The following is a 25,016-nucleotide window of genomic DNA, read 5'->3' as shown; positions in this document are numbered from 1 at the left end:
AAGACAAATGGGCCATCCATTATCTAAATAAAGCTTCATAATCATCATAATCGTAGTTATTGCTTCTTCTGCTTCTTCCTCAGCATTTTTTTATACCGGTATTGTTTTGCACCCGCCTCCCATTTCGCTGCGTGTTCGTGTGTATATTGTGTAAACATATCTCGTATATGTTTCCTCATCTAAAAAAAAGCAAAAGAAAGAATAAATTAAACTGATATTGAAGACAGGGCTATACTTAGTCAGGTCAATTTCCTAAGCTTGCGATTTCTTCCTGCTCCTTCAAGAGTGGCACTGAGGTTTCGGCAGATGAGCGCGAACTCGTTGTTTCTTGTGTGTCCAACAAAACAACAAATTTTCAGGGAGCGCAGGCCCGTAACGCGCATTTTAGATTGTCTCGACCAATGTGAAATATTTTCCACTCGATCCAGAAGAAAAGTAGAAAACGTTTAAGCCAAAGCCGATCCTCCGTAGTGGGTTCGGCTATATCCGTAGGCACCAAGCCAAACTGTCACGGGAAGGCACAGCCGGTGGTCGAAGACGAAGAAGCGAAAGTCCCCGCAATGGAGCCGAGACGGCGGCAGAAAAATTGAGTCCAAGGCGGGGGCCCCATTTCGCCCCACCGCGACCTCTGTCTGCGAGTGCCCGTGACCGCAGTACGTCGTCGCTGCCGAGGCTACCGCCAACATGGAGTCGGAGCAGTCGCAGAGACCGGTAATTATCGACTATTTCCTTGCCGCTGTTGGCCGTGTGGTTTAGTGCAGCACTCGGTGTTGGCTTCTTTCCACATGCTTAAATTTTGGCAGCATCGTAAAAATCTATCGGCACAGCTGAGGCATTGCCGAGTGCAGTGAAGCAATTACGGCGGGATCTTAGCTCTGACCTACGTATTCTACTATCTGAAGACAGGGCTAAGTTTAAGCAGGCTCTCCGACTACATAGACTCTCTCGTTCGTCTCCCAAACGGGCCCGACAATTTCCATGCTGAATAGTACGAAAGGTTCTTAGGAAAAAGATCTTTTCTTAATAGATGACAAGTAATGTGTTGTCCACGAAGTTTCAGAATGGTGGATTATTATTATTATTATTATTATTATTATTATTATTATTATTATTATTATTATTATTATTATTATTATTATTTGGGGTATAGTCAGGGTATTGTTGATGTAATATCCTTGAGGTATAGCAGTGCAGAGAACACGGTTAATGAAAAATGAAATATATCGGTTGATTCTAGCGTAAAACTGCCTCGTTTGTTCGTACGAGTTGACCCAGATTGTTTAGTGCCATGCTTTTGAGAGTACTGGCGGTTTAATAACTTCACAATTCTTCTTCGTCTCCATTTACTGGACATAGCATTTCCTGCCACCCAGTCGCTAAGCTACAATTTAGGTAGTCGCAGAGCTCAGACTCTTTCGGAAAACGGACAGGCGTACTTCAATTTCCTTTAAAGTGCATGCGCTTAAGTATACCAGACTAATGACGTATGATGCGACCAATCTTCGAACAAATATAATTTCAGTGAATGACTGTAACGATTCGCAAGAAGCATGATTATTATCGACTGCGTCTACCCCTGCAGCAAACACTGCGCTACCAGAGCAACACCACTTTCCTCATCGGTCCGAATGCATCGACGGTGCCAGGTAGGTCTATGCTGCCTGGGCTGCTGCAACGAAATTCCCAGTCGACGATCACGACAACTCCGGGCGGCCGCACGTGGCCGCCACAGTCGCCGCCGGCGCTAGGCGCTGAACCCGTTGTAGCTGCCGTGGAAGCGTCCGAGCTACTGCAAGTCGGTTCCAGTACTGTGACTGCCCCTCTTCCGCAACCAGCTGCGTATGCGCCCGCCGCGCTTCGGCGCTCTCACATGACCGCTTCGCTGACCGAAGTGTCCGTAGTTAGTGGCCCAGGCACGCGGGGCGCGAGAGGCTCCCTCGACCCCATCGGGAGCTTGGGCTCCATGCCTCCAGTGCCGCCAGCGTCTACAGTGCCTCCGGCGCCGTCAGCGTCCGGATGGGCAGGACGAGCCGCGCCCGGTCCACCGCTGAGGCGCCCTAACATGCCGGCGTCAGTGACAGATGCGCACTGCTTCGGCAGTTCGACGGGAAGCGTCGGCACCGTAACAACGCCAAGCTGGCAGCCCTACTTCGCGACATCGATGACAGAGGCGCCGGGCTCTGTGGCCATCAGCAGCATGGGAGTGATCGGGTGCCCCAGTCCAAGAAATAGCCTCGGTAGTATGCCGCCCGGAATGCCTCCAGCACCTCGGCCCTTACGACCACCGCCCCGGCGGAGGTCACTCCCTCCTGGACAACTGCCGCCGCGTCCTCCGACACTGGGGCGCCGGTTTCCCGCACCGACAGGCGAAGAAATTCGGCGTCGACCTCTTCCCGGCGTAGATTTTCGGGACCGAGAGCGCATCGACGAAGGATACGATTCGGCGGAGGCAGTTGATGGCAGACAGGATCGTCAGCCGCCGCGTCCTCCGACACTGGGGCGCCGGTTTCCGGCACCGACTGGCGAAGAAATTCGGCGTCGACCTCTTCCCGGCGTAGATTTTCGGGACCGAGAGCGCATCGACGAAGGATACGATTCGGCGGAGGCAGTTGATGGCAGACAGGATCGTCAGCCGCCGCGTCCTCCGACACTGGGGCGCCGGTTTCCCGCACCGACTGGCGAAGAAATTCGGCGTCGACCTCTTCCCGGCGCAGATTTTTGGGACCGAGAGCGCATCGACGAAGGATACGATTCGGCGGAGGCAGTTGATGGCAGACAGGATCGTCAGCCGCCGCTCTCGCGCGCATTTCCTTCTGGCGTAGATTTTCGAGAACGAGAGCGAATCGACGAAGGATACAACTCGGCGGAGGCAATTAGTAGACGGCCGCCTAATCGCCGTTTGGGACCCTCTGTGTCCCGCTCCGCGCGGAGGCTACCCAATACCCCTTCTCAACCGGTGCCTGTGTCGCGCTCCAAAAGCGGCAGCGGACCACATGTGTCGCGCATCCGAATGTTTCAGATAGAACGCGAGTTTAGTACGTCCGCAGAATCTGAGGCCTGCAGACAGACAAACGGCGCGCCGCCGCGTGCCCCGACACCGCCGCCGCCGCGGCCAGAGAATTCCGATGGCTCCACGTTCGACGACTACGGTCCAAGTCGACCGAGAGTATGCAGCTGTCCGGGCACCCTCATGATGCGCCGCGGACCACCACGTCGCTCTAGCAGCGGCCGCCCTCGCGGCGCCTATATCAAGAACGATGACGACGACGACGACGAAATAGAGGACCTGTACATGATCAGCAAGTCCAGAAAGAAAAGGAAGAGGAAGCAGACCCCTCCGCTGCCATCTCCTCCTCCTGTCACCCCAACGCCGTCGAGTGGATTCATGGGCTTCCTTTCGGGCCTGGTGGGAGGACGCCAGCAGCCGCCGCCGATAGCGCCACCAGCGCGACATGCTTGGACAGACTCGGACAGCGACGATGAGAGCGAGTACGAGTTGCGCCGATTCGACCGTCGCCAGCTGGAGAACTTTGTACGCAAGATCGACTTTAAGCAGCTCGCCCAGGACGATGAGACCAAGGAGGGGCGGAAGTCCAAAAGGAAGGAGGAAAACAAAGAAGGAGGAAAGCCGGAGGAGAAAGAACCAGTGGGGAAAGCGCCCGAGCCAGAGAAGAAAGAGGAAAATCCGCCTGAAGTTAAGGTAGGATTTGAGCGTGTGAGAAAAAATGTCGCAGTTTCGTCCGAAGGGCGAAGGATTCATTGCAATAGCAAATTATTAGACATCAACTCGAAGTAAGGATAGTAGATTTATCTGCCGCATAAATTGCTGCAAACATTCGCTTACTAAGTAAAATTACAAGCATGGTGTGACGCTCTCACAGGAAAACGAGAACACATCTCACTCGATTACCGCGGTTACTCGCTTTCAGAACGCGCTGGCTTGATGAAGAGCGGCATCTGTGGGGAGTCAATTATCCTTCGTGCTGCCTCTGGCTTCAAAGAGCCAACTATGTGCGCGAGAACGCAGCACACACGAAGCCGGCTTCTCGGGTCTTCTAGCCTTTGCACCCGCCGCAGATTATCTCCCAACAGGGCGCGTTCGACCGCGCTCATCCGCGCCATGTGCATTAGCGGCCGCAGTAGAAGAGATATAGGCACGCTAAACGCCCCCCCCGACCCCCCCTAGCGCGGCTTTCCCTCTCAACTACGGCAAATCGCGCAGCCGCGGTGTTATTGCACTTCGACTTTATACGGAACCTCAGGGCGACGGTGACGAGGACAGAAATTCGCCCAGAGTGTCCATATAACTGCTATCGCAATAAAACGTGCCACATTCGGCTATAGTAGCGCAGCTATTTAGTAGATGTGGCGTCGCGCTGCTAAGCACGAGGTCGCGGGTCGCGAGTTTCCGGACCGCTGCGGCCGGATTTCGATATAGAAGTACAAAAACGCTCGTGCACATAGATTTAGGTGTTCGTTAAAGTACCGTAGGTGGTCAAAAATAGTCCGGAGTCCCCCACTACGGCGTGCCTCATAACTAGATTGTGGTTTTGGTACGTAAAACCCCCACAACTCGATTTATTCCTTATACTACAGGTTCTGCTGGACACCGTCAGCCTCGTTCATCTTGTGCTTTTTATTCGCTTGGATTGCCACCCGGCATAAGCGCAGTATGAAATTAAATATGAGCATGCAGGCCCGTTTCGTGCAGACAATTTTTATGAAACGTTGAGGTGGGTTTGCGTGCTCGTGAAGTATTGCTGTATAGGGTGCTCATATGAAATCAAGCTCGTTCGTGCAAAGCACATTGACTCAATCCTCTTTGAAAACCTATAGGCCGCGACCATTTTCGCTGGAGATGAACACACTTCCGTATTGTACTGAATTAGGAAAGGCCTAAAAAGAGGGAGTGATAGAGGGCTGCAGCTAAAGGTAGCTCAGGCGTATTCCTTGAAATTGTACTTCAGACGGATTCTGGGATGTACGTCCGACGCACCTGGCTAATTTCGGGCATCTTTCGAGGGCTGATCAGGAGGTCTTTGCTCCTATGTTTTATTAACCAAAATAAGGTACATACAGGTAATTGCAAATATACGTATTATTCTACGTACCTTACAATATTTTCCAGGTAGTCCCCGCACCGGTTCAGCCATTTGTCCCATCGCAGCACTAAATTTGAGAAATGTCGGTAGTCAGCGACGCACGCGGCCTCCCCGAACGCTCATTGTCATGCAATTCCTCACGGCCTTTTGCGAACTCACACCACCACCACCTCACACTTCTCAAAGCGAGACCCATATGTGGGCTGTTTTTTCCTGTGGATTTCGTTGGTCGTTCGTCCCTTGCTCCATAGAAAACGAATCACGCTTCGTTGCTGGCACGCCGTGGACGTGTGAAGCACAACCGCTATCTTCAACAACTGACAACAGCGCCGTGCCGCGGAGCTACCGGCAGATAAGGCCGGGTCGGTCCAAGAAAGGTCAACCGCTGAGAATGGATATGTTGACTTCGCATTTACAGCGGTAATTTGGCTAAAACAAAACAGGGACGAAGACTTTATGTATCGTCTTTACATTAGGACATGTCGGACGTACGCGCTCTAATTCGCTAATGGTATGCGTCGGAAGAACCCAGCTACACTTTCTAAAAGCGCGACGAGGTGAGCCCCCTTTATATTCGAAATTACATCCGTCGCACATATTCGATAAATTTTCCCAGCACGCATAAGGATATTCGGCCTATAGGTCTTCATCGAGCGAGGAGGAAAGGGCGCGCGGCGAAGGGTGTTGGCGGCGATCCTTTCCTCCTCTCTGGCTTGTGGGAGCCGGTGCGGTGCTGCTTGAATGTGTTGCCGTCGCGTGTTGTGGAACAATTTGGAGATGTTTTAGCTCATTCTGCGTGAAATTTACTTGATGTCAGTTCATACGAGCTCGTTGAATAACCACTGTGTAGCCTTTAGGTGCAGCATTATACAGTATGCGCAAACACATATGCGACGCGTATCACCAGCCACGATGTGTGTGTGCCGCGAAATATTTTGTCTGTATCGGTTTACACTCGACGAAAAGAACCGGCGTCTATGCATTGCCAGCATGAATGAAGAATCTCACTGTCTGATCGCTTGGAATGGTAACTAAAAGATAAGAGTACTTATGTACGGCCAACCCAATGGAACCCCGAAACATCTAAGCGCCAAATGTTATAAAACATTTCTGTCAGCAACCACATCGTTCTCACGCATTTCATGTCTTAGTAGACTTGAAATCACTATACTATGTCTGCGGTAGCTTCCTGTATAAGGCCCATGGTTTTGCTCAACACGACAAAAGAACTTTAAGCGCACGACCAGACGAGGACGGTGAAAGAAGACAGCAGAGACATCTCTCGTGTGTCGCCTGTCTTTCACTGTCCTCGTCTGGTTGTGCGCTTAGTGTTTTGTCATGCCTTACCAACACTGCCAAACAGCCGCATTATTGTTAAACAGCGATCACTGCGGTTGGTGAACCAGCGCGATACATATAAGTATTTTTGTTTCGGCAATGCCTTTTTGCCCCGTAAAACATAATATGCAAAGGGGATCGCATAAAAAGAACTTAACGGCAATTTGTGCGAACACAATTTCCGTAAGACGGGTGAGTGCATAGTAGAGGACAGGACTAACGAGACTAAAAGAAAAGTTTTTTTTTTCTTTGGCGAAAAAAAAAAGTCGCCAAAGATTACGATACTCCCTAACGCGCAACTTGAGCGCAGCTCTATACGCGTTTTCATTTCGCGGTATATTTGCTGGCGCGGGCAATCGGTCTCGGATGGCACGTCGCAAACGGAGCGAAGAGTGGCGCGACTGCTTCGCTAATCTGGAGATCGCGAGAACCAGCGCGTGGGTGACGCGCGGGCGCGATTCACAGCAGCGGCCGCCGCCTGATCTGCCAGACGACGGGCACTACCCTGGCTCAATTTCGTAGCCATTGTCGCCGCTCTACGCTTCCCACCCTTTCGCCATACCCTCTTGCTGCGCTTTCCACCTCATGTCCTGCTGCACCCTCATCCACAGCTTCCATCTTTGTGCCTTTCATCTGCCGCTGCGCTCCGCGTTCGCTCTTTCATCTTTCGGTGTACTCATTGGTTCGGTTACGCCGACACCGACGTCGACGCCCGCCGCAGGAACGGGCGCCTAAGAGCTGCGCGCTAAAAAAAAAAAAAAAAAAGACGGACTAACGCCGCAAAAGACTTCGCACGGTCATGCTGCATGTTTGGACCGTGCGTTGTATAGAACAAACGGATCTATAACTCAGCATCTACGATTGCCTCGGACGCTCGCAGAGCATGCAGCCGGTCGCTGAACCACACAAGTGTGATTCACACTGTACGGTATGCGGTTATTACTAACCAAAACTATTTTATTTGTGCGTGGAATCTCGACCAGCAAACAAGGAAGTCGCGCAATTGTATTTGTAATTGTATTGTAATTGTATTTGCTGATAACAATTTGGACTCTTCTCAAAGTAAACAGCACAACTTATTTCGCAGCAGAACGGCAACCACGCTGTTCGGATCGTCATGTTTCATAACTACACATTACTGTTAAACCAGAGCTTAGAGTTACAGTGAGAATGCTGCAGTAAGGTCGCATTCGTGCAACCAATTTCCAGAAGCACACAACTGATCTCCGAGGTTGACTGTAGGCTCAAACACGCGCGCATACATTGCGCTGGGGACTCCGTCCACCCCAACGCCAGCTGAAACTCCGGCCATGCCATATTTTAAATCGCTTGAATACGTCTCACAGAACCGTTGCCCGCGTAGAAGACTCCATATTACGGTAACTAAACCCCGCGAGCGCGAAAAAGAAAAGCCACCAGAAACTAGTGCCGAGCGTATACCATGGCATACAATACAGAGCGTTCGCTCAAGCCAGCATGCCGACTGCCTATAGATGGCGCCACTACCTACGCAGTATTGCGGCTCCCACGAAAAAAAAAAAAAAGTTGTCCATTCGAAACAGCGAGAAGACGCATGATAAGCATTCAGTGGACTGAGAGAATAGTTTTGGGAGTGGTTCTTGACTCTGCTTTGGGTAAAGATGTACCGTCTTTCTGAATCTGTCTTTATAGACCATCTCCGTTGGATGGTGGAGTTTGACTGCTGCCCTATGCGTTAAAGGGCCGAGTGGTCAGTACACCTACCTATATATTCGTCAGATATTAGCTCTCGGCGAAAGTCGCCACAGTATAAGCTGCTAACGGCGTGGCGTCAACGGCGTCAACGATCCGGCCCAGAAACGGCAGCGAGTAGCACAGTCTTAAATGAAAACTTTTACATTTCAAGTTGTGAGGACGTAAAAATGTTATCTTGAAGGGTTCTACTTGTACCACAGTATAAAAGCGAGACGGCCGCAATGACTCCACATGGCACCAACCAGACAATGCAAAATTTCGCGGCGGAAAGGCGCTTGCCCTTGCGCGTTACGTGTGATCTAGACTCCGCAGAATAAATGTGCTCGTAGCCTCTACGAAATTACCCGCGTGAAATTGTGACTATTGATAGACATCACGGCAGTAAATTTGGTCTCACCTTTTGTTAATTTTTACCTCCGCTGCATGCGAGTGTTTTCCTGTTTGCGGTGGCTCGCTGAATACTATGCCTTCGGGTTATTGGACTATATCGCTGCAGTCTTGCCCCATTCGCATTCATGTCAAGTCTTGCGAATTCCTCCTGGTTTGTCTTAGTTGGCGTTTTCGGCGCGAGTTTCGCTCGAAAAAATAAACAAATAAAAGAAAAAGAAAAAAAGAAAAGCCTTTTGCTCGCTGAATTTACGACGACTGGCCTGATCCTGGTGATAACGGAGGTCGGAGTTTGGGCGACACACCAAAGAGCTGAAAACAACCGGTTCTTGAAGGTGAGATGTGGCGAAAGAGATGCATGAGGAAATGAAAAAGGTTAGCGGGACGGACATTTGTGGCTATAATTGGTGATGGTATATCCGAGAAGGAAGTGTGTTCAGTAAAACACACAAGGAAGAAACACTGCTGCACAGTAGATTTCTTATTCTGTTGCGTGTGGCTGCATGATATCTTATGTATTTACTCGACTCTAACCCGATAATGAAAAATGTGGAGGTAAAAAAAAATATCTTTTAATGTAAGCCCACTGAAATATCAACAAAAATAAAACTGTGTATTCTTACCTATACCACGCTATAGTCGCCAATATTTTAAGTTATTGCGCATGACACGTAAAATGCTCACTGTCTCGAGGCCCTATGATCACTCGTCGTGGTAACCTGCGGAGTCTAGATCACACGTAACGCGCAAGGGCAAGCGTCTTTCTGCCGCGAAATTTCGCATAAATTCATAGCAAATCGGTTACTTCACACACGCATGTCGTCCCTTCAGTTCTGTCCACTGGTTTGTAAATGCGTAACATACCAGGAACGTGGCGAGGCGAATTAAGCGCTAATGTCGTTCCACGCGATCTCTATCGAATCTGGCACCCGTTTGTAACTCTGCATGGTCGGTGTGAAGGATCAGGTTTAACTGGCGCACCTCGGCGCTGCATCTGCGTAGAGAAGCAGCCGCAGTCCTCAAATGTATGGTCAATGACATCAAACTTCGCACCTTATCAATCGTTCAACCTGTTTATAACATCTTCAAACCAGATCTTCTAACCGCATATTCTAGGGTGTGCCGGCCCCCGAATTCCACTCCTTTTTTCTAAGATGTACCAGGTTAGGTTCGAATGTGGAGCCCGGTCACCGAACTTTGTAGCAGATGCCAAACTGTGTGTTAAATTAGTGCTTGAGATATTTCTTTTAATGCGGGCAAGTGTGTCCCTGGATATACACTGCGCAAAGAATGAACTAGCTTTATTGCTTAAATAAAGAGGCGGGCATGGTGGCCAACGGGGCAGCTAGATGCAGTTCCATTCCTCGTTGGAGGTTAAGCTGAGCCGCCCGGCGAAAGTGCGCTATGCATGCATTCGCACTATCTTGGCCTAATGTACCACGAACGAGATTCATGAACAACCTGCAGTGTCCCTTAGTTTATACATGCAAGCAGCTGTTTTTATGCTTTGGTAAGAAATGTTGCCTCTAATGCACGCAGCACTGCTGCTTGCACGCAGCAGTGCGCGTTGGTTATTCGCACTATGTATGCAGACGCGTATTATACTACATGGAGATGCGCCTTCAGCATCTAGCCGGTGTATATGAACAAAAATGGGATTTTGACGCTCGTAACATAGCACATGGTTATAAAAACAACTTGAAAAGCAATTATGTGACTATTTCGTCTTCGGGTAGACGCGTACGCAGCGTCTAGCGTACGTGTGTAGCGCGGGTCCCTCTACGACACACGCTACACACGACTTGGATGTCACTCACTGACGCATCACACGCCGACACTGATCACCCGCATAGCGAAGGTGTTTTAGTAGTGTTTTTGAGAAACCACAACTTTAGTCACACGCATGCGCATACTACATCCAACGCCATTCCGCACAATCCTCAACCGAACTTGGGACCAAACAAAAGTATCTGCTGCTGGTGGCGGTCTTCGCGGAGTAGGCGTGCCCGGCACGCCTCTTGTTTTGCACTGGTTCTCGCCCCTCGTCCCTCTCGACTTCTCCCTCTTGACTTCACCGTTCCGTAACCTGCGTCTCTGATTAGCCTCCAACACTGGATCCTCGAATTCAGTATCACGCTTCCTCGTTTAGAGACTGTCTACGCATCGTTTTGAGCATCGATAGGTCGTCGCAACTTCTCTTGTACATGTCCAACGGCACTGTCCTGCGCCACAGATACCGCGCTCTACTTGCCCCGATGTAACCAGGCACATATCACGTCATAAGCGCGCGAAAGTTCTCGTAGGAAGTGTTGCCATGTGCGACTAGAGAAAAGAATAAAATTCTGCTCACGTTCAATGAACACCACGTATATGCGTGTTGCTATACTATATATGGCGTGGGCTTCGTTCTGGCCCTTGTATACAAAAAGAAATTGTTGGTGACTGATAGCAGGGGACCTCCCGTCGCGAACCGTGTGTCACTGGTACTTATCGGTAGTCGCCGGTAACCGTGTGGTGGCACCCATAACGAACACTAATGAACCAAGATGGGCACTCGTGCCGGCTGAATGCCTGTTATTCATCAGTCTGGCCTGCTGGCTCGACTTCCCGAAAGACAGTGCGCATCCGACTTGGAGTCTTCTCTGCGATCAACTCCGAACGTGTGAATGGGTTCGACAGCTTTGGTAGTCGCGCGCGCACGCGCGATAGCTCTGGGCATCTTTCAAGGTGGTCATTTTAATTATTAATCTTAGCTCACATTCTGCGCGAATTCTCTTTCTATGCAAGGGACGTTTCCTATAGTAATGTCTTGTAAAAAAATCAATATAAAAAATACCCCTGCCTAACGCAAGCGATCGGCGATTGAGAATGCGCCTTGTTACGACTGCAAAATCTTACAGCCTGCGTACGGAGAAATTTAAATATTCGTAATTTCTGACCACTAGACTCCTTTTGCGAGCTCAGCTTTGCTTACTACCCAGTAAAACTGCGCATTGTGTAAGCGTCGATTGGCGTCTGACTTGTCGTATTTTGCCTATCAGACGGAGCCTACTGCTCAGGCACCCATGGAAGGGCCACTGGACGTCAAGGTGCCGGTCGTGTTCGTCTTTGGTAAGATATTAATGTCTTAGTTTGTTTCTGTGACCCTCCACGGCGGCTCAGTACTTCGGCTGAGCACGAGACAGTGGTTTCTATATCTAAACTATAGGAAAATAGTGATTATACCTGAATTTTAAATGAGTAAATATCACGGGGAAAGTTAAAACTAAGAAGAGTTCTATGGCTATTGTAGTACTACAGATCTGCGAGTCTCGCAATCGCCTGACGGCTGCTTTGATCGTATTTTCGTGGTTGCTTAGCATACTGTATACTGTGGGAAAGAGCAGATGGTTCGCCAGGTGGCGTCACTCGGGAGCCATTTTTGTTCGGGAATGTGGGACTACGAGTGTCGCTGAGTGCAGGCCGGTGCGTGCAGGCGGACCCGGCTCTGGCAAGGGCACACAGTGCGACAAGATAGTGCAAAAGTACGGCTTCACGCACATCTCGTCAGGGGACCTCCTGCGAGCGGAAGTGGAGTCTGGCAGCGATCGGGGCAAGGAAATCAACGAGATCATGAAGAAGGGAGAGCTTGCCCCACTGGTAGGTTCTTAAAGTGACCGTGTATGAAGCCCGCGGGTACGCTTTTAACGGGTCCTTTCGCTGAAACATTCAAAAGTTGTGTGCAGAGAAGTGACTGTCCATGGTCCGTTATTTATTTATCGAAAAGGGGACCATTGGGCCCATTGTGGCATTCTAATATTGTTTAATTTGCAATGTATTTTCCATGCATCTTGTAAACCGAGAAATGAAAAGGAGGCTGCTGGTCCGCGTTTGCGTGTCGGTATGAGATATGACACTTGGGCTTAAAATCTCTCCATTCAGACAGACATGTGACATGGCACCAGTGGCGTAGCCAGGAATTTCGTTCGGGGGGGGGGGGGGGGGGGGCTCATTTTGCAGTTCGGCCTCCTCTTTAAGAGGAAGCTTTAGCTCGGGTATTCGTATCTAAGTACATGTCGAAGGAGAATTCGTTTTTCTCGGCAACCACTGCACCAAATTTGACGAGGTTTTTTGCAATTATAAGAAAAACTAAATTCTAGTGATTTTTCGTTTTGGATTTTTGTTTAAGCAGTCACTTCTTTATTAAAAATTGGCATAAATCGCAAATTTTCAGAAAGCTAAACTATGAAGTTTAAATGTGTAACTGAATAACGAAAAATAATATCAGAATTCTGTGAATGGCATCTAATAGTACATCTATAGCGGACAAAATTATTTTGTTATACATTATTCTAAAAAAATTGATATTATGGAAATACGGTTTTTGCAGAATCCTTGTACACAATGTAACAAATTCACGTAAGATACCAATTGACGTATCAAATTTGTCCGCTTTGAGTGTTTTAACAGATGCCGTTTACAGAAACGCAATAACTGTTCTTGATGCAGAGCAATTAATTTGTAAACGTCGTGCTTCAACTTTTTTCGAAATTTCAAGTTTTTCAAAATATTTTAAACAAAATTCAGACCCTAAATCGAAATTCCGTATCCAACAGACACTAGAATTTAACTTTCTCTCTCAAATGCAACAAATTTCATTAAAAGCGATCCAGAGGTTATCTCAGAAAAGCGTTTCTGCGTTTTACATGTATTTGAATAGACCGCGTCGGAACTGGGTCCGAGATAAAGCTTCCTCTTAAACAATTTGTCGAAGGATCAAATACATGAATTCGTGGATCAAAAACATACTGTATTGCCATTGCCAAAGATGCTGATATATATTTTGAGATATTTGTTTGTCTATTTACTAAGTAAAGAAAATATCACACGAACTTTAGAACTATATCAGTTCTAAACCAGCAAAGCAGTGCAAGCCGCTGTTATAAAAAATGTAAAGGCCATGAAATGAGCAAGTTGAGGACAAATATGTTAATGAAACTTTGTCATTCAAGAACCTTGTTTACATTCTTGTACATCTGCAACGGCCAATGAAATATCTCAATAACGCTGTCCTTTGCTCCAATATATTACGCAGGAGCAGGTGTCACTGGTCGTGTATCGTGAGTAATCGCACCGAATTATAGTCGCAACAGAGAGCACGTATAAAAACCAGACGTTTTGCATAATCTACTAGGGCCAGTCAAATGAAAGTGAGCCAATGCGAACATATGACAAACGGGGTACTTTATTTAAGATTAGTCTGCATGAACAATTAGACATTTGTCCTATTGACTAACGAGTCGCGTGATTCCCGTCTCATAAAACACCTTGGGTTGCTGCTTCAAAAAGTCTGCAACTGACTCTTGCACGTTATCGTCCGACACGAATCTGGTTCCCTTGAGCTGTTTTTTCAGTTTCCCCAAAATGTGGAAGTGGCAAGGCGACAGGTCTGAGCTGTATGGCGGATGTTGAAGCGTTTCCCACTTGAACTTTGCCAGTTTTGTATTAAGCACATCAGCGACGTGGGGAACAAGATGACCCCATTCGTCTATTTTCCACGTCGTTTGTTCTTGATTGCGACATGCAACTGATCCGGCGTTTCACAATATCGGAAACAATTGATACTCTTTAAATATTTGGCAAATTCTATCCGTAATGGCCCCTGACGATCTGAAAAAGTCAACAACACCTTTCCGGCGAAAATGACGGCCTTTGCTTTCTTTGGAGGTGGTGAATTCGAATATTTCCACTGTAAGCTTTGTCGTCGTGTTTCAGGCTCGTAGTAGTGGCACCATGGTTCGTCCCCGATCAATATTGCAGACAAGAAGTCGTCATCCTCATTGTCATACCAGATCAGATGAGTCAAGGTAGGGTCAAAATTCTCCGTCTTCTGGCGGGGGTTCAACATCTTGGGCATCCATTGCGCACACAAGAACCGATAACCGAGATGTTCATGAATTATGGTGGGAACAAAAGCGTGGCTGATGTTCGCATGCTCTGCCAGTTCATAAGTGCTTACCCTCCGTTCTCGTCTCATTAGCTCATCAACCTTTGTAATTGCGTTGGGGGTGATTGCATGGTGGCTTTGGCCCGGTCTTGGATCGTCTTGGCAATTTTCACGTCCTTCTATGAACCGTTCGCTCCAACGCTTCACAGTGGCCAATGAAATCCGATGTTCAACGTACACGGCAGCCCTACGGCAACTAATTTCTTTTTACGAAATACCTTCAGCAGTCAAAAACCTCAACACCACGCTGCTCAACTTCTGGAGCGTCCATTACGTCACGCAACCATGTTCAACCCAGTGTACGAGAGTATTAAAGAACATCTATCCTCACACCTGCATGTCACTTCTGTAAATGGGACATGCTTGTGTGCTACGCGCATGCCTCGCAGATAATGAACCGAACCATTATTGCGCGGGGTGGGTTGGCTCACTTAGATTTGACTCGCCCTCGTACATTAGAAATGTGAAGATATAATGGAATATATAAATGCGAAGATACAGCTTGGTAAAGGGCAACAAAGTGTCACTGGAAACAAAGCTCATGCACGTATACACAAAACCTCGCAACAAGATATTTAAATATACATGTAAGTGTCCAATAAATCTACGCATCTAAGAAAAAGCCAATGTTATAATGTGTCAAACAAGGCAAATAAACATGTTGCGCAATCACAGATTCACAGATCACAAAATCCTAAGGCCCGCCCACCCTCCTTCCATTTCTCCCGATGTATAGCGCGCGCCAGAAGGCGGCGCGCTTGCTCCCCGCTTTTCTCCTCGCACATACACCATGCGCCTTCCCTCGCACATACGCTATGCGGCGCGCGGTCATGATGTTATCACCCTTAGACTTTATGCGAAACACAAGGGCGACGGCGATGGCAGGAATGCGCTTGGAGTGTCCATATAATTGCTATCGCAATAATATCATAAGAGTATCCGGCAACTCAAGCGTCCCGTGGCCCATTACTTTCCGTAAAAGAAGTAGCAAAATCGAACTTTTACCATGCAGAAACTTGCTGCGTCGCAACACTGTATTTTTTTCTTCCTTTTGAGAGGCGGGGCCACCGAAATGAACAAACGCAAAGGAAAGCATGTTGGCCACAACCGAATGCCTGATTTGGGCACCTAATGTGGCTACCGAAAGAATATCGAAGAAAACGTGAGACGCTTGGCCCACAAAGAACCGTACGCATGCTGCTCTGTATCCTACACCGGCGAGACAAAATATTCCGGAGAGGTTGTGCTCAGGCGAACGCGTTGCAATCCGTAGAGTCCAGTGGCGTAGCTAGGTCATCTGGCCCCCGGGGCCCTTAGCTCTTCTGTCACTCCCCGCCTCCCCCCCCCCCCCGGGTGTAGTTGAGGAAGGCGAGGATATCGACAATTTTCGGGTGTCTTCAGACGTATATGACTTCCCCCCCCCCTACTGTACCCGTGCACCCGGGGCCCACGCCCCCCCCCCCCCCCCCCCCCGTTGCTACGCCACTGGTCGAGTCCTCACAGTAATGGCGGCGAGCGACCATTGTTTCTTTTTCTAGTCTGCTAGCCAGAAAGCGTCCAAAACTCGCGAAGGCGAAACTCCACTCGGCCAGAGAAAACCGAACGCGCACCGAAGTGCGCCACGCGGTGGTAAGGGCAACACCAGAAAAAGGCATGCGCTCTCGCTGGCTCTAGCAGCCCGCGGGTAGCGTAACGAGAACAAAAGAAGAAAAATAATTGAAGAGGCTTAACGTTTCCTTGCAAATAAAAGTCACAGTAGAAAAAATAACATAATTACCTTGGCTAGCTTTAGTATCTTGACATGGATGCTTAGGCGTAGGTGAAAAAAAAATGTAGATATTTTTTTATCTGACATGGGGGGGGGGGGCAGCACAACTGAACCACCACAATCTTTCGTCTCATCGGACTTCGCTGCGTGCTTTGTCAACTTGTCTGATAGTGTGTTGATTTGGCTTGTGTCGTTGTATATTCCGATGTAAGATTTTAGAAAAATCAATGAACCTTTGGTGCCAAATGTTTATAACAACATTAAACCCACAAAGTTCTGCAATTGAAAATCTAAAGCCCAACATGGGAAATGTCAATGCAGCTTTCACATCAAAAGTTTACGAGAACTTTATGAAGTTGCAGAATTGACATCCATGCGCTCCGTAGATTCCGCGGCCTCCGCGATATGCCGCGACGAGCCCGCTCGCCATCAATACGCCCTTTGTGCTCGGAAAAATCCTCGTATTATGCGACTCCAGGTGCATGGATGTTACCGCGAAATCCAGCCCGAGTTCGCAATGTTCGCGGTGAAATGTCATTTCGAGCGTGAAAAAGACATTCTAGACAAAATCCAGAATGATTTCCGGCGCCGGGGGTTGCTTTGGTCGGCGGTGCAATGGACAGCACAAAAGATTTCGGAGGGGGGGGGGGGGGGGTGCTGAAGCCCCATAAGCCCCGCCCCCCGGCTACGCCCCTGCATGGCACGTAGCTATGGAGAAATAGCGACGTGCGGTGGACAATCGTCCGGTGGACAATCGGGTACCGTTAGCTCAGGGCCCCTTAAGCTTTGACGTTGAGTGGCCTCCAGCACATGCACAACAGGTGTTGTGCGGCGACGCATGACAGGCTCGTGATGGAGAATGATTGCGTTGACGCGAGTTAGTGGGCCTCCTGACTTTATTGACGCTTAACGGTTAGCGGCGTTACCTGAAGGACACGTGTAACTTAATATAAATCGAGGAGAGTGACACGAGCATGCGCAAGTGACACATGCACTCACACACACTCGTGAGCGTGCCAGCAATGCGTACAGACTGGCACACGCATTGTATGTCGAGCCACCAACTAACCCACTTATCAGTGTTAACTATGCTTCCTGGCAGCGGCTACGGCAGAGGTTCCGAGCTACAGCATTATATCTGGCTCTCATTGCGTCGGGTGGTCTCGCTTCTGCACCGGCGTCCATACGGCATATAGCGTAGTATATGCCGTTCTGCGGTTCTCCAGAACTTGGAGCTTATACTCGAACCAGTGTGCTAGCCGCCATTTTCGTTACTTCTCTCAATGCGGTGGAATAATAACCGCCATGGTCGCCTCTTATCACATCTTGCGGGTAGCCGCCTCCAACTCCTTTGGCGGTCATCATTCTCAGTATTGTTTAGTTTAGTGACGTATTAGTAATCGCCTCGCACGCTGTTTAGCGGCTCTTTGTTGTATAAACCAGGTTGTTTTTTTTTTACTTCCATGGCACATCCCTCAATACATTCAGGAACTCGAAACAATCGAGCGCTCTGCCATTGCACCTCTGTTTTTCAGCCGCTGTCATTTTTCGCAAAGGGGTCGAAGGACCCCTTAAGCCTTCATTGAAAATATTTTTCTCAGCTTCCTGTTGCGATGTACTGTGACGAAGCAAACAAAGCAATCATTCGCTTTTATCTTTGTTAGCGCGATAGTTATTTGCCCTCTCGCAAGGCGCTGCGCTTCAAGCGCATGCCGAAGCTTACGCGCACATGACTTCGTCGGTTCTTTTTTTTTTCTTTAATAGAGAGGTAGGTAGAGGGCCAGATTCTCGGCTTGAACAACTGAGGTTCCTTCCCTTTACCAGCATGCTGACCTGCGCGCCGTGTGTCTGGCGATACTCAGCCAGACACACGTGTTAAATTTGAATCGTGTTAAGCAGACATGTGTAGTCGCATCGAAAGGAAGATCTTAATGAATAACTGAAGCTTTGAAAAGAACCTTCACGCATTTATGATTTTGTTTAAGCGATGTGCCTAGTTCATTTCCTTTAAATCAGCCTTGTATTTTGCTTGGTTTTAACATTGTAGCTTAGTTGACATATAACGAGAAGTGGCATGTGGTTGTGACATGGAACGTGGACTAAATCATTTCGTGTGTAAGAAAAAAAAAAGTCGAATTAGAAGCCGCATGGTGAATGTACTCTGCGATACCCTTCTCACGGTGGAGCATTATACGTGTTCCCACGATACCATGGATGTTCTTAAGCGGACACCAAACACATTTTTTCTCGTTTCTACTTTACTCGTTACCTCTAATTATTTGCCCAGTTGCACAGGCGCGAAGTATAGACATCTGGATTGTTCTTGCTTCCCGCATGTTTTGCCGTGTCCGTATAGCAAATGCAAATTAAGAGTGATACATTTCAAGTAAATTCGCATTGCATTATCAATATCACACCGCATTCGCTATTAATACCATAAATTCTCCAAAATCCAGTAGTCCTTTGTAAGCAGGTTCAAAAAGGTCCTCAACTTTACCTGATTAGTCGACGAGGATGTGCTATATGATGCCGACACCCGCTAACCCTTCTGATCTGTTGTCGACCAGTCGAATGTGGTGATCTGGTAAGTCTCCCTCTTCTTTGTACCGCAGGCAATGATCCTACAACTGATCAAAGAGGCCATCAAGAAAAACCTAGCGACAGCCAAGGGCTTCCTCATCGACGGCTATCCGAGGAACGTTGAACAGGGAGTGCGCTTCGAAGCTGAGGTAAGCCTATTGCCCACATCTTGGTATATAGGCATCGCTTTTGATGTGTCTTGTATATCGGGGGCGTGTTCACGTTAGCTGAGGCACCCGGTGTATACTGAATCGTTTTGAGACGCCATGTATACGAGGCGATAGACAAAAACAATACGAGGAATACAAAGAGCTGTCTACGTTCTACAAGAAATTGGGAAACTTAGGACACTCAAGGGAGTCAAGAAAGCCAAGAACACATGTACAACGCGATTTAAAACGATCTGTTTTCAACATATTCTCTCTCGTTATGCAGTCGCGCTATTGAAGCTGCGCTTACACAGCCTTCCATTAAGCGTTAAATTTTGCTTGCCCCTACAGGTTTTCCTTGCTCATGCGCTTAGGATGTTTGCTGATAAACCGCGTACTTTTCAAAGTCACGTTGGCAGCACGCTCAAGACAGCTGGTCCCTATAAATCCTGCGGTTGTCGCTGGTATTACTAACAAGATAACTATATGGTAATAATAAGGAGGGGGGAGAGAGGGGGGATTTATCTCTGTCGCTGCTAAGCCCGGGCGTTGGATCAAATCCCGGCCGCGGCGGCCACGTTTTGATTAAAACACGTTGGCGGGCTAGTTGGTTAGAATCCATGGTAGAGTGCATAAGCGCGACTGAACGAGGACGTAGAAAGAAACAGATACACAGACACAGCGCTTCAGGACGATGGCGTTTTGATTGCGTCGAAATGCAAAAATGCCCCTGTACTGCACATTCGGTGCACGCTAAAGAGCCCCAGGTGGTCAAAATTAATCCGGAGCCCCTCTCTACGGCGTGCCTCATGATCATGTCATGGTTTTGGCACGTAAAACCCCAGAATTTAATTTTAAAATGTTGAAAATTTATCTATAGGGGAGCTGCTGTGTATGCTTGGCTTCAACAACGCTAACGCGCAGATAGAATATTTCTTTTCCCTAGGCTGGGTTTAATCGTCCTGAGCTTCAGTTTTGTTGGATTGCTTGAGTGGTATCTTGTTCTTGGTTTCTTGTAGCACATATTCATTTCTTTGTATCGCGTGCCGTTTTGTTATTCGCCTCGTATACTACTTCATAAAACGGTCCACCATTTACGTAAAAGCGGAGGTATAAAATAACGTGTCTACACCGAATAAACCTAAGTTGGGAGGAGTTTGCGCGTTTGTATACAGGGTGTCCCAGCTATCATGCAGATGCCACGTCCCTTAGCAGAATCAAGGTAATGTTGTTTGCCGTCGCTTGGAGATTCGAGGGGCGTTCCGAAAGGAAGTTTTATTATTTATTTTCACACAGAAACTTTATTCCCCCCCCCCCCCCCAAAATACACCATGGCATCATGAACTATACACCTCGCACTATTTTTCCACATAGTCGCCATCGGCATTGAGACATTTGTCGTTGCGTGCAATCAGTTTGAAGAAACCACTCTGGTAAAACTCGGTTCCCTGCGATGCAATGCCTGAGGCATGACATCTTCACCATACAAGATCTGTAGGCGTTCATGGATGACTGACACGCTAGTCCCACGTGCCCATTCATACCTGTTAACAGCAAGCACTTCCACTGGCGACCAAGTTGACAGCACACGTCTGTCTGCCATCGGGATTTGTGCTCGAATAACCTCGGGCACAGCGGTCTGCTGCTACTCTCTTCTTCGGCGTTATGCGCATGCGTCATTCCTCCTCCGCTGACGCTCCTTCCGTCGTTAAACCAGCAACGGGCGTGTATTCACCTGGCGTACCAAGCTCTTTCAGAAAAATGACCAAACTTAATTTCGGAACGTCCCTCGTACTCAGATTTGCTTTTTCATTTAGCCTAATTACATAATTAGTCGTAATTAGTTAATCAACTTTTCAAATGTTATAATTAGATGAAAAGTGCCAGTGGGAAATTGTAAAGCAACATGAAAAGCTCCCGATGCAGCTTTCTGTTGCTCGATGCGTGCTACACATAAAAGGGCTTTTCCCAGCGTGAAAGAAACCCGCGAATGCACGCAAAGTTCTTCGAGCGGTAATTTTGCGTGTATTCGTGGTACGCAGGGCCAGAAGGAGGCGTACACGCACGCACGCACGCGCAGGAACACAGCATTTACGTGCTTTCAAACACCGCTTTTCCTGCGCAAGCGCACGTGCAAAAGAAAGAAACCAATATAGCACATTCGAAGATGTCAATCAAACCCCGATAAAAAGCGTCACTCTTCCTCTGTGATAAGCACGGATGGGTCGCTTATGCAAGCCCGCTCGTTCTTTTGATACGAAACACTTCAAGCAGCTCGCGCACAGGCTTGGAATTCCCCCTGCCGGTGATGCTAGTGCGTTGAAACAACGACGAGATGCAGTTAAAATCTTTCACATACAAAGCCAGGTTGCTCCCTGTAAGGCTCTGCTAAGTTCGATATTACAGAACTTACAGGAGCGAACGCCGATTTTGCCTTCTTCACCGGAGTTGGCAAAATGAGTTGTCGATAACATATACGGGTGGGCGTTCACCAGGTCATAGTTCTTCCGCAGAGTTCTTCACACATTACCGAGAAAGAAAAAAAAAAAGCACGAGGGCTTGTCGGTCTCCAATTGCGCAGGTGTGCAAGTGCACCAACCTTGTGTACTTCGAGGTGAAGGACGAGACGATGACGGCTCGGCTCATGAAACGTGGTCAGACGAGTGGCCGCGTGGACGACAACGCAGAGACCATCGCCAAGCGGCTCAAGACCTTCCACGACGAGTCGGAGCCTGTCCTCGAGAAGTACAAAGACATCGTTCATAAGGTGGGTGTGCTTTGCTCGATATTTTTGCTTTTTGTTGCCGCGAGCGACGTTCCAGCCTTCATTTCAAAGAACGAATCACGGCCTGTATTCACAAAATGTTCTTACGCCATAATTGTTCGCAAGAGGAAATTCCTGCCAATCCTGATGCTAGACGTATTATTTGCGAAGGCGGCTATGGGCCAATGGCAAATAACTTGCGAACGGAAGGCTTTTTGAATTCAGCTTCACATCCCATGAAATTCCTTTGAAGCAACAGCATGGTTTTCTCATCACTGCAGTACTCAACGTATCATATATTCTACGCTGAGTTTTATAAATCAGTATGCTATGGTAGCGTTTTTGACCCGCTGGAGAGATCTATGTGTTCGGAATAATTTAGTAATACATTTGCTAATTGCTTTAAGGTATAACTCAAAGAAATCTTCATTGTTCTTTATACAAATGTACTCTCCATGGCCAGAAATAAGAGTGAACCAGTTATTTTCCTTAATGTGGGACTGTGTTTGTGCGTTACAGGGTTATAGAGCTTTGCGCCTCAGCGTCTAATCACGTCGCTATGCAAAGCAAAGCCAGCTTGTCATCGCCGCAATATTCGTTTCCAACGTCTCGCGCAGAACACGCACCGAGCACTTATTAAAGAAGTTGAAAACCATCAAAAGTGCGTGAAATTAACGGTGTACTGGACGTTTATGGTTTATTTTACTACAGTAAGAGGCGAAACGACCAATTTTCGAAGGAGCTAGCTTTCTTGACAAATTGTGTTCATTTATGTGGCTTACGCGAAAAATGAACACTCTGGAGAATGTGCCGGTTTAGAAATTATAGCTCCTAATTCTTAAAAAGGGAAAGATATCGATACTCCGAATTGAGAGTAAGTAATCAATCTTAAGCCGTCGTAATATTCAATATCACCAAGAATGACGGCGCTAGCTTAACATAGGGATTACCCTTTAACGTACCACACATCCTTTCCCGCTCATATATTGGATAACCTACACCGCATGATTGCTTTCTCACCTGTGAAACGAGGCGAACGCAATTAAATAGTTGCCGCGTTGAAATCGATCGCACATAAAAATGATTCACATCAAGCAATATTTCGGCTATTTCAATGAATAAACAGTTTTGTGTGTCTGTGTGTTCGGCTCCTAATTTGTTCAATCACTATAGTGTGTGTAAATTGTGTAACTGCTGTTTATAGTGTATCAGTATCAATATCAAATCAGTATCATCGGTATTGTATCAGTGTTGTATCAAATCAAGTATCACATCTGGTGGGAAAATTACTTTTTTCTTGATGTGTTCGGGCAGGGGGGCTTATACAATGAACCATGAACTCAACGCTGCATGTAGGTTTATCGGGCATCTAGCGAGTTTTGCAAGTAGCATTTGCAGCTCTTTTCATTAGACTTTTTCAGACTTCAACCCAATGCGCGAATCCTACCAGCTGGGGCGTCCATGCATGGTATAATCATCTAGAAGTCCTAGAGGCAGCATTTCTTACAACTTAAGTATGTGCAACTAACGTTACATATACTCATTGTTGAAACAACTACAACAACTACAATAACGACAATTACTACTAGAAGCAAACCAAACGCGCCTTTGAGATCCAAGTGCCCCGCTGCGTGGTGTAAACGTGTGTGTGCACTCAGTGCCACAGTTTCGCCTAGGTTGTACGCCGGTTACTGCATTTACAGAGCGAGGTGCACATGTATAGCGACAACTTCTTCGTGTTGCGGGAGACTAGCAGAGCATAGCGTGACGCCTGGAAATATAGCATTAACATCTTGTCTTTAAATGCACGCAAGGTACCTAATCTGTCTAACAGCTTGCGCCTCTCGTAGCTCAGTAGCGTCGCTAACATTCTTCGGGGCCATCTTATACATTGTGGATACCTCTAAGAGCCTTAATAGAGTATTTTAGATTAGGGCGTCCGAGCGTTGGGGCAGGCAAACCGCGGGGATTACAAAAGCGAGCAAAGCTAGCACAAAAGAGTGCGAAGGACACACAGTTTGGAGCTTGTGTCCCCCAACGCTTGGTTGTGGCTTAGGTACCCCATTATAAAGTTCTCTAATATCTAGAAAACTTAGAGTTAAGGAGTTATCACCGTGTAGAGTCACACATGCAAAAGACGCGCAGGAGTGAAAACACTCTTCGAAAGACGATCCGCACGTGCGGTATCTGAACGCGTTCCTTTCCCTCGCGATCGGTCTACTGCAGGCGTAGCTGTAGAATGCTCAGTGATGCGCGGAAGTGGGGAGCTTGCGCACGGACGTCGCTTTATGAGAGAAACTGTTTGGGCACGCGGCAACTCTCCCGGGCGTGTGAATTCTCCCTGCTCGTGCGCTTCGCAAGTTTCCCAGCTTTCCTTTATTGCCTGCTGTTTGACAGACATTAAGTGGAAACGTAGCACGTTTAAGTTAGTCTCTTCAGGCGCGTCTAAGCATGACGCGCCGGGATGGAGCCTGGCGTAGACTTCCCGAACAATAAATGTTACAGAGCTACCTGAGAACGTTTCTCGGTAAGCCCAATGACCTATTAGCTGTTTCTATATGAGTAGAAGACTCTCCTGTTTCACAGAAGACAGTAGAGATCTGCTGCCGCGACGTGCTCGAGGCGAAACGTTAATAAGCTATGTTGTGGTTGTCTTTCAGATCTCAGCAGAAGAGGAGCCAGACAAGGTGTTCGAGGCGGTCACGCAGCTCTTCGACCAAATAACCAAACCGAAATAGTCAAGGAATTAAAGTCGAACATGTACATACCTACTCTATGTTCTAGTACGAAGCATCGAACGACTTGTTTGGTCGCGAGCCGGTCCATTCTTGTGATTGGCACGTCTCTCCGATACTCGGTGTCCGTGCTCTTGGGCTCTGTCGCCGATATTTGGTCATGCTGATCAGCTCGAATGTCATTTCTAGGGGCGTAACATTGTCTCAGGTCTCAGTGACTGTTGTAGTATTTGTGGCGAGGAAAATGCTCTCGCTGGCGGGCCATAACTACTGAGGGGATAGTTTGATCCACCTGCCGTGGTAGCTGAGTGGCTATGGCGTTGCACGGCTGAACAGAAGGGCTCGGGTTCGATCCCCGCCATGGCGGCGCCATTCCGATGGCAGCGGCATGCAAAAGCGCCTGTGCACCGCGTTTTGGGTGCACGTTGAATAACCCCAGGGGGTGAAAATTAATCCGGAGCCCCAGACTGCGG

General features: G+C 48.0%; 1 protein-coding gene across 1 annotated transcript; it reads left to right on the top strand.

The window, feature by feature from the left end:
• Nucleotides 1-506: 506 nt before the first annotated feature.
• On the top strand, nt 507-24,579 carry LOC139047745 (uncharacterized). The gene is made up of 7 exons (XM_070521768.1): nt 507-711; nt 1,583-3,700; nt 11,603-11,672; nt 12,037-12,200; nt 18,928-19,044; nt 21,626-21,811; nt 24,469-24,579. Exons 1-7 carry the CDS (start codon nt 685-687, stop codon nt 24,544-24,546), a joined length of 2,760 nt encoding a protein of 919 aa, XP_070377869.1. The 5' UTR covers nt 507-684; the 3' UTR covers nt 24,547-24,579.
• The last annotated feature ends 437 nt before the right edge of the window (nt 24,580-25,016 follow it).

The sequence above is a fragment of the Dermacentor albipictus genome, chromosome 1, assembly GCF_038994185.2.
Source record: "Dermacentor albipictus isolate Rhodes 1998 colony chromosome 1, USDA_Dalb.pri_finalv2, whole genome shotgun sequence".
Lineage (NCBI taxonomy): Eukaryota > Metazoa > Arthropoda > Arachnida > Ixodida > Ixodidae > Dermacentor > Dermacentor albipictus.
The sequence above is the reverse complement of the archived record's forward strand: the minus strand, read 5'-3'. Positions and strand labels throughout refer to the sequence as shown.

Coding starts and splice junctions, on each gene's coding strand:
- LOC139047745 (XM_070521768.1), top strand. CDS start 685: ATGGAGTCGGAGCAGTCGCAGAGACCG. Junction 712..1,582: donor CGGAGCAGTCGCAGAGACCG/GTAATTATCGAC, acceptor CTACCCCTGCAG/CAAACACTGCGCTACCAGAG. Junction 11,673..12,036: donor GCCGGTCGTGTTCGTCTTTG/GTAAGATATTAA, acceptor CGGTGCGTGCAG/GCGGACCCGGCTCTGGCAAG.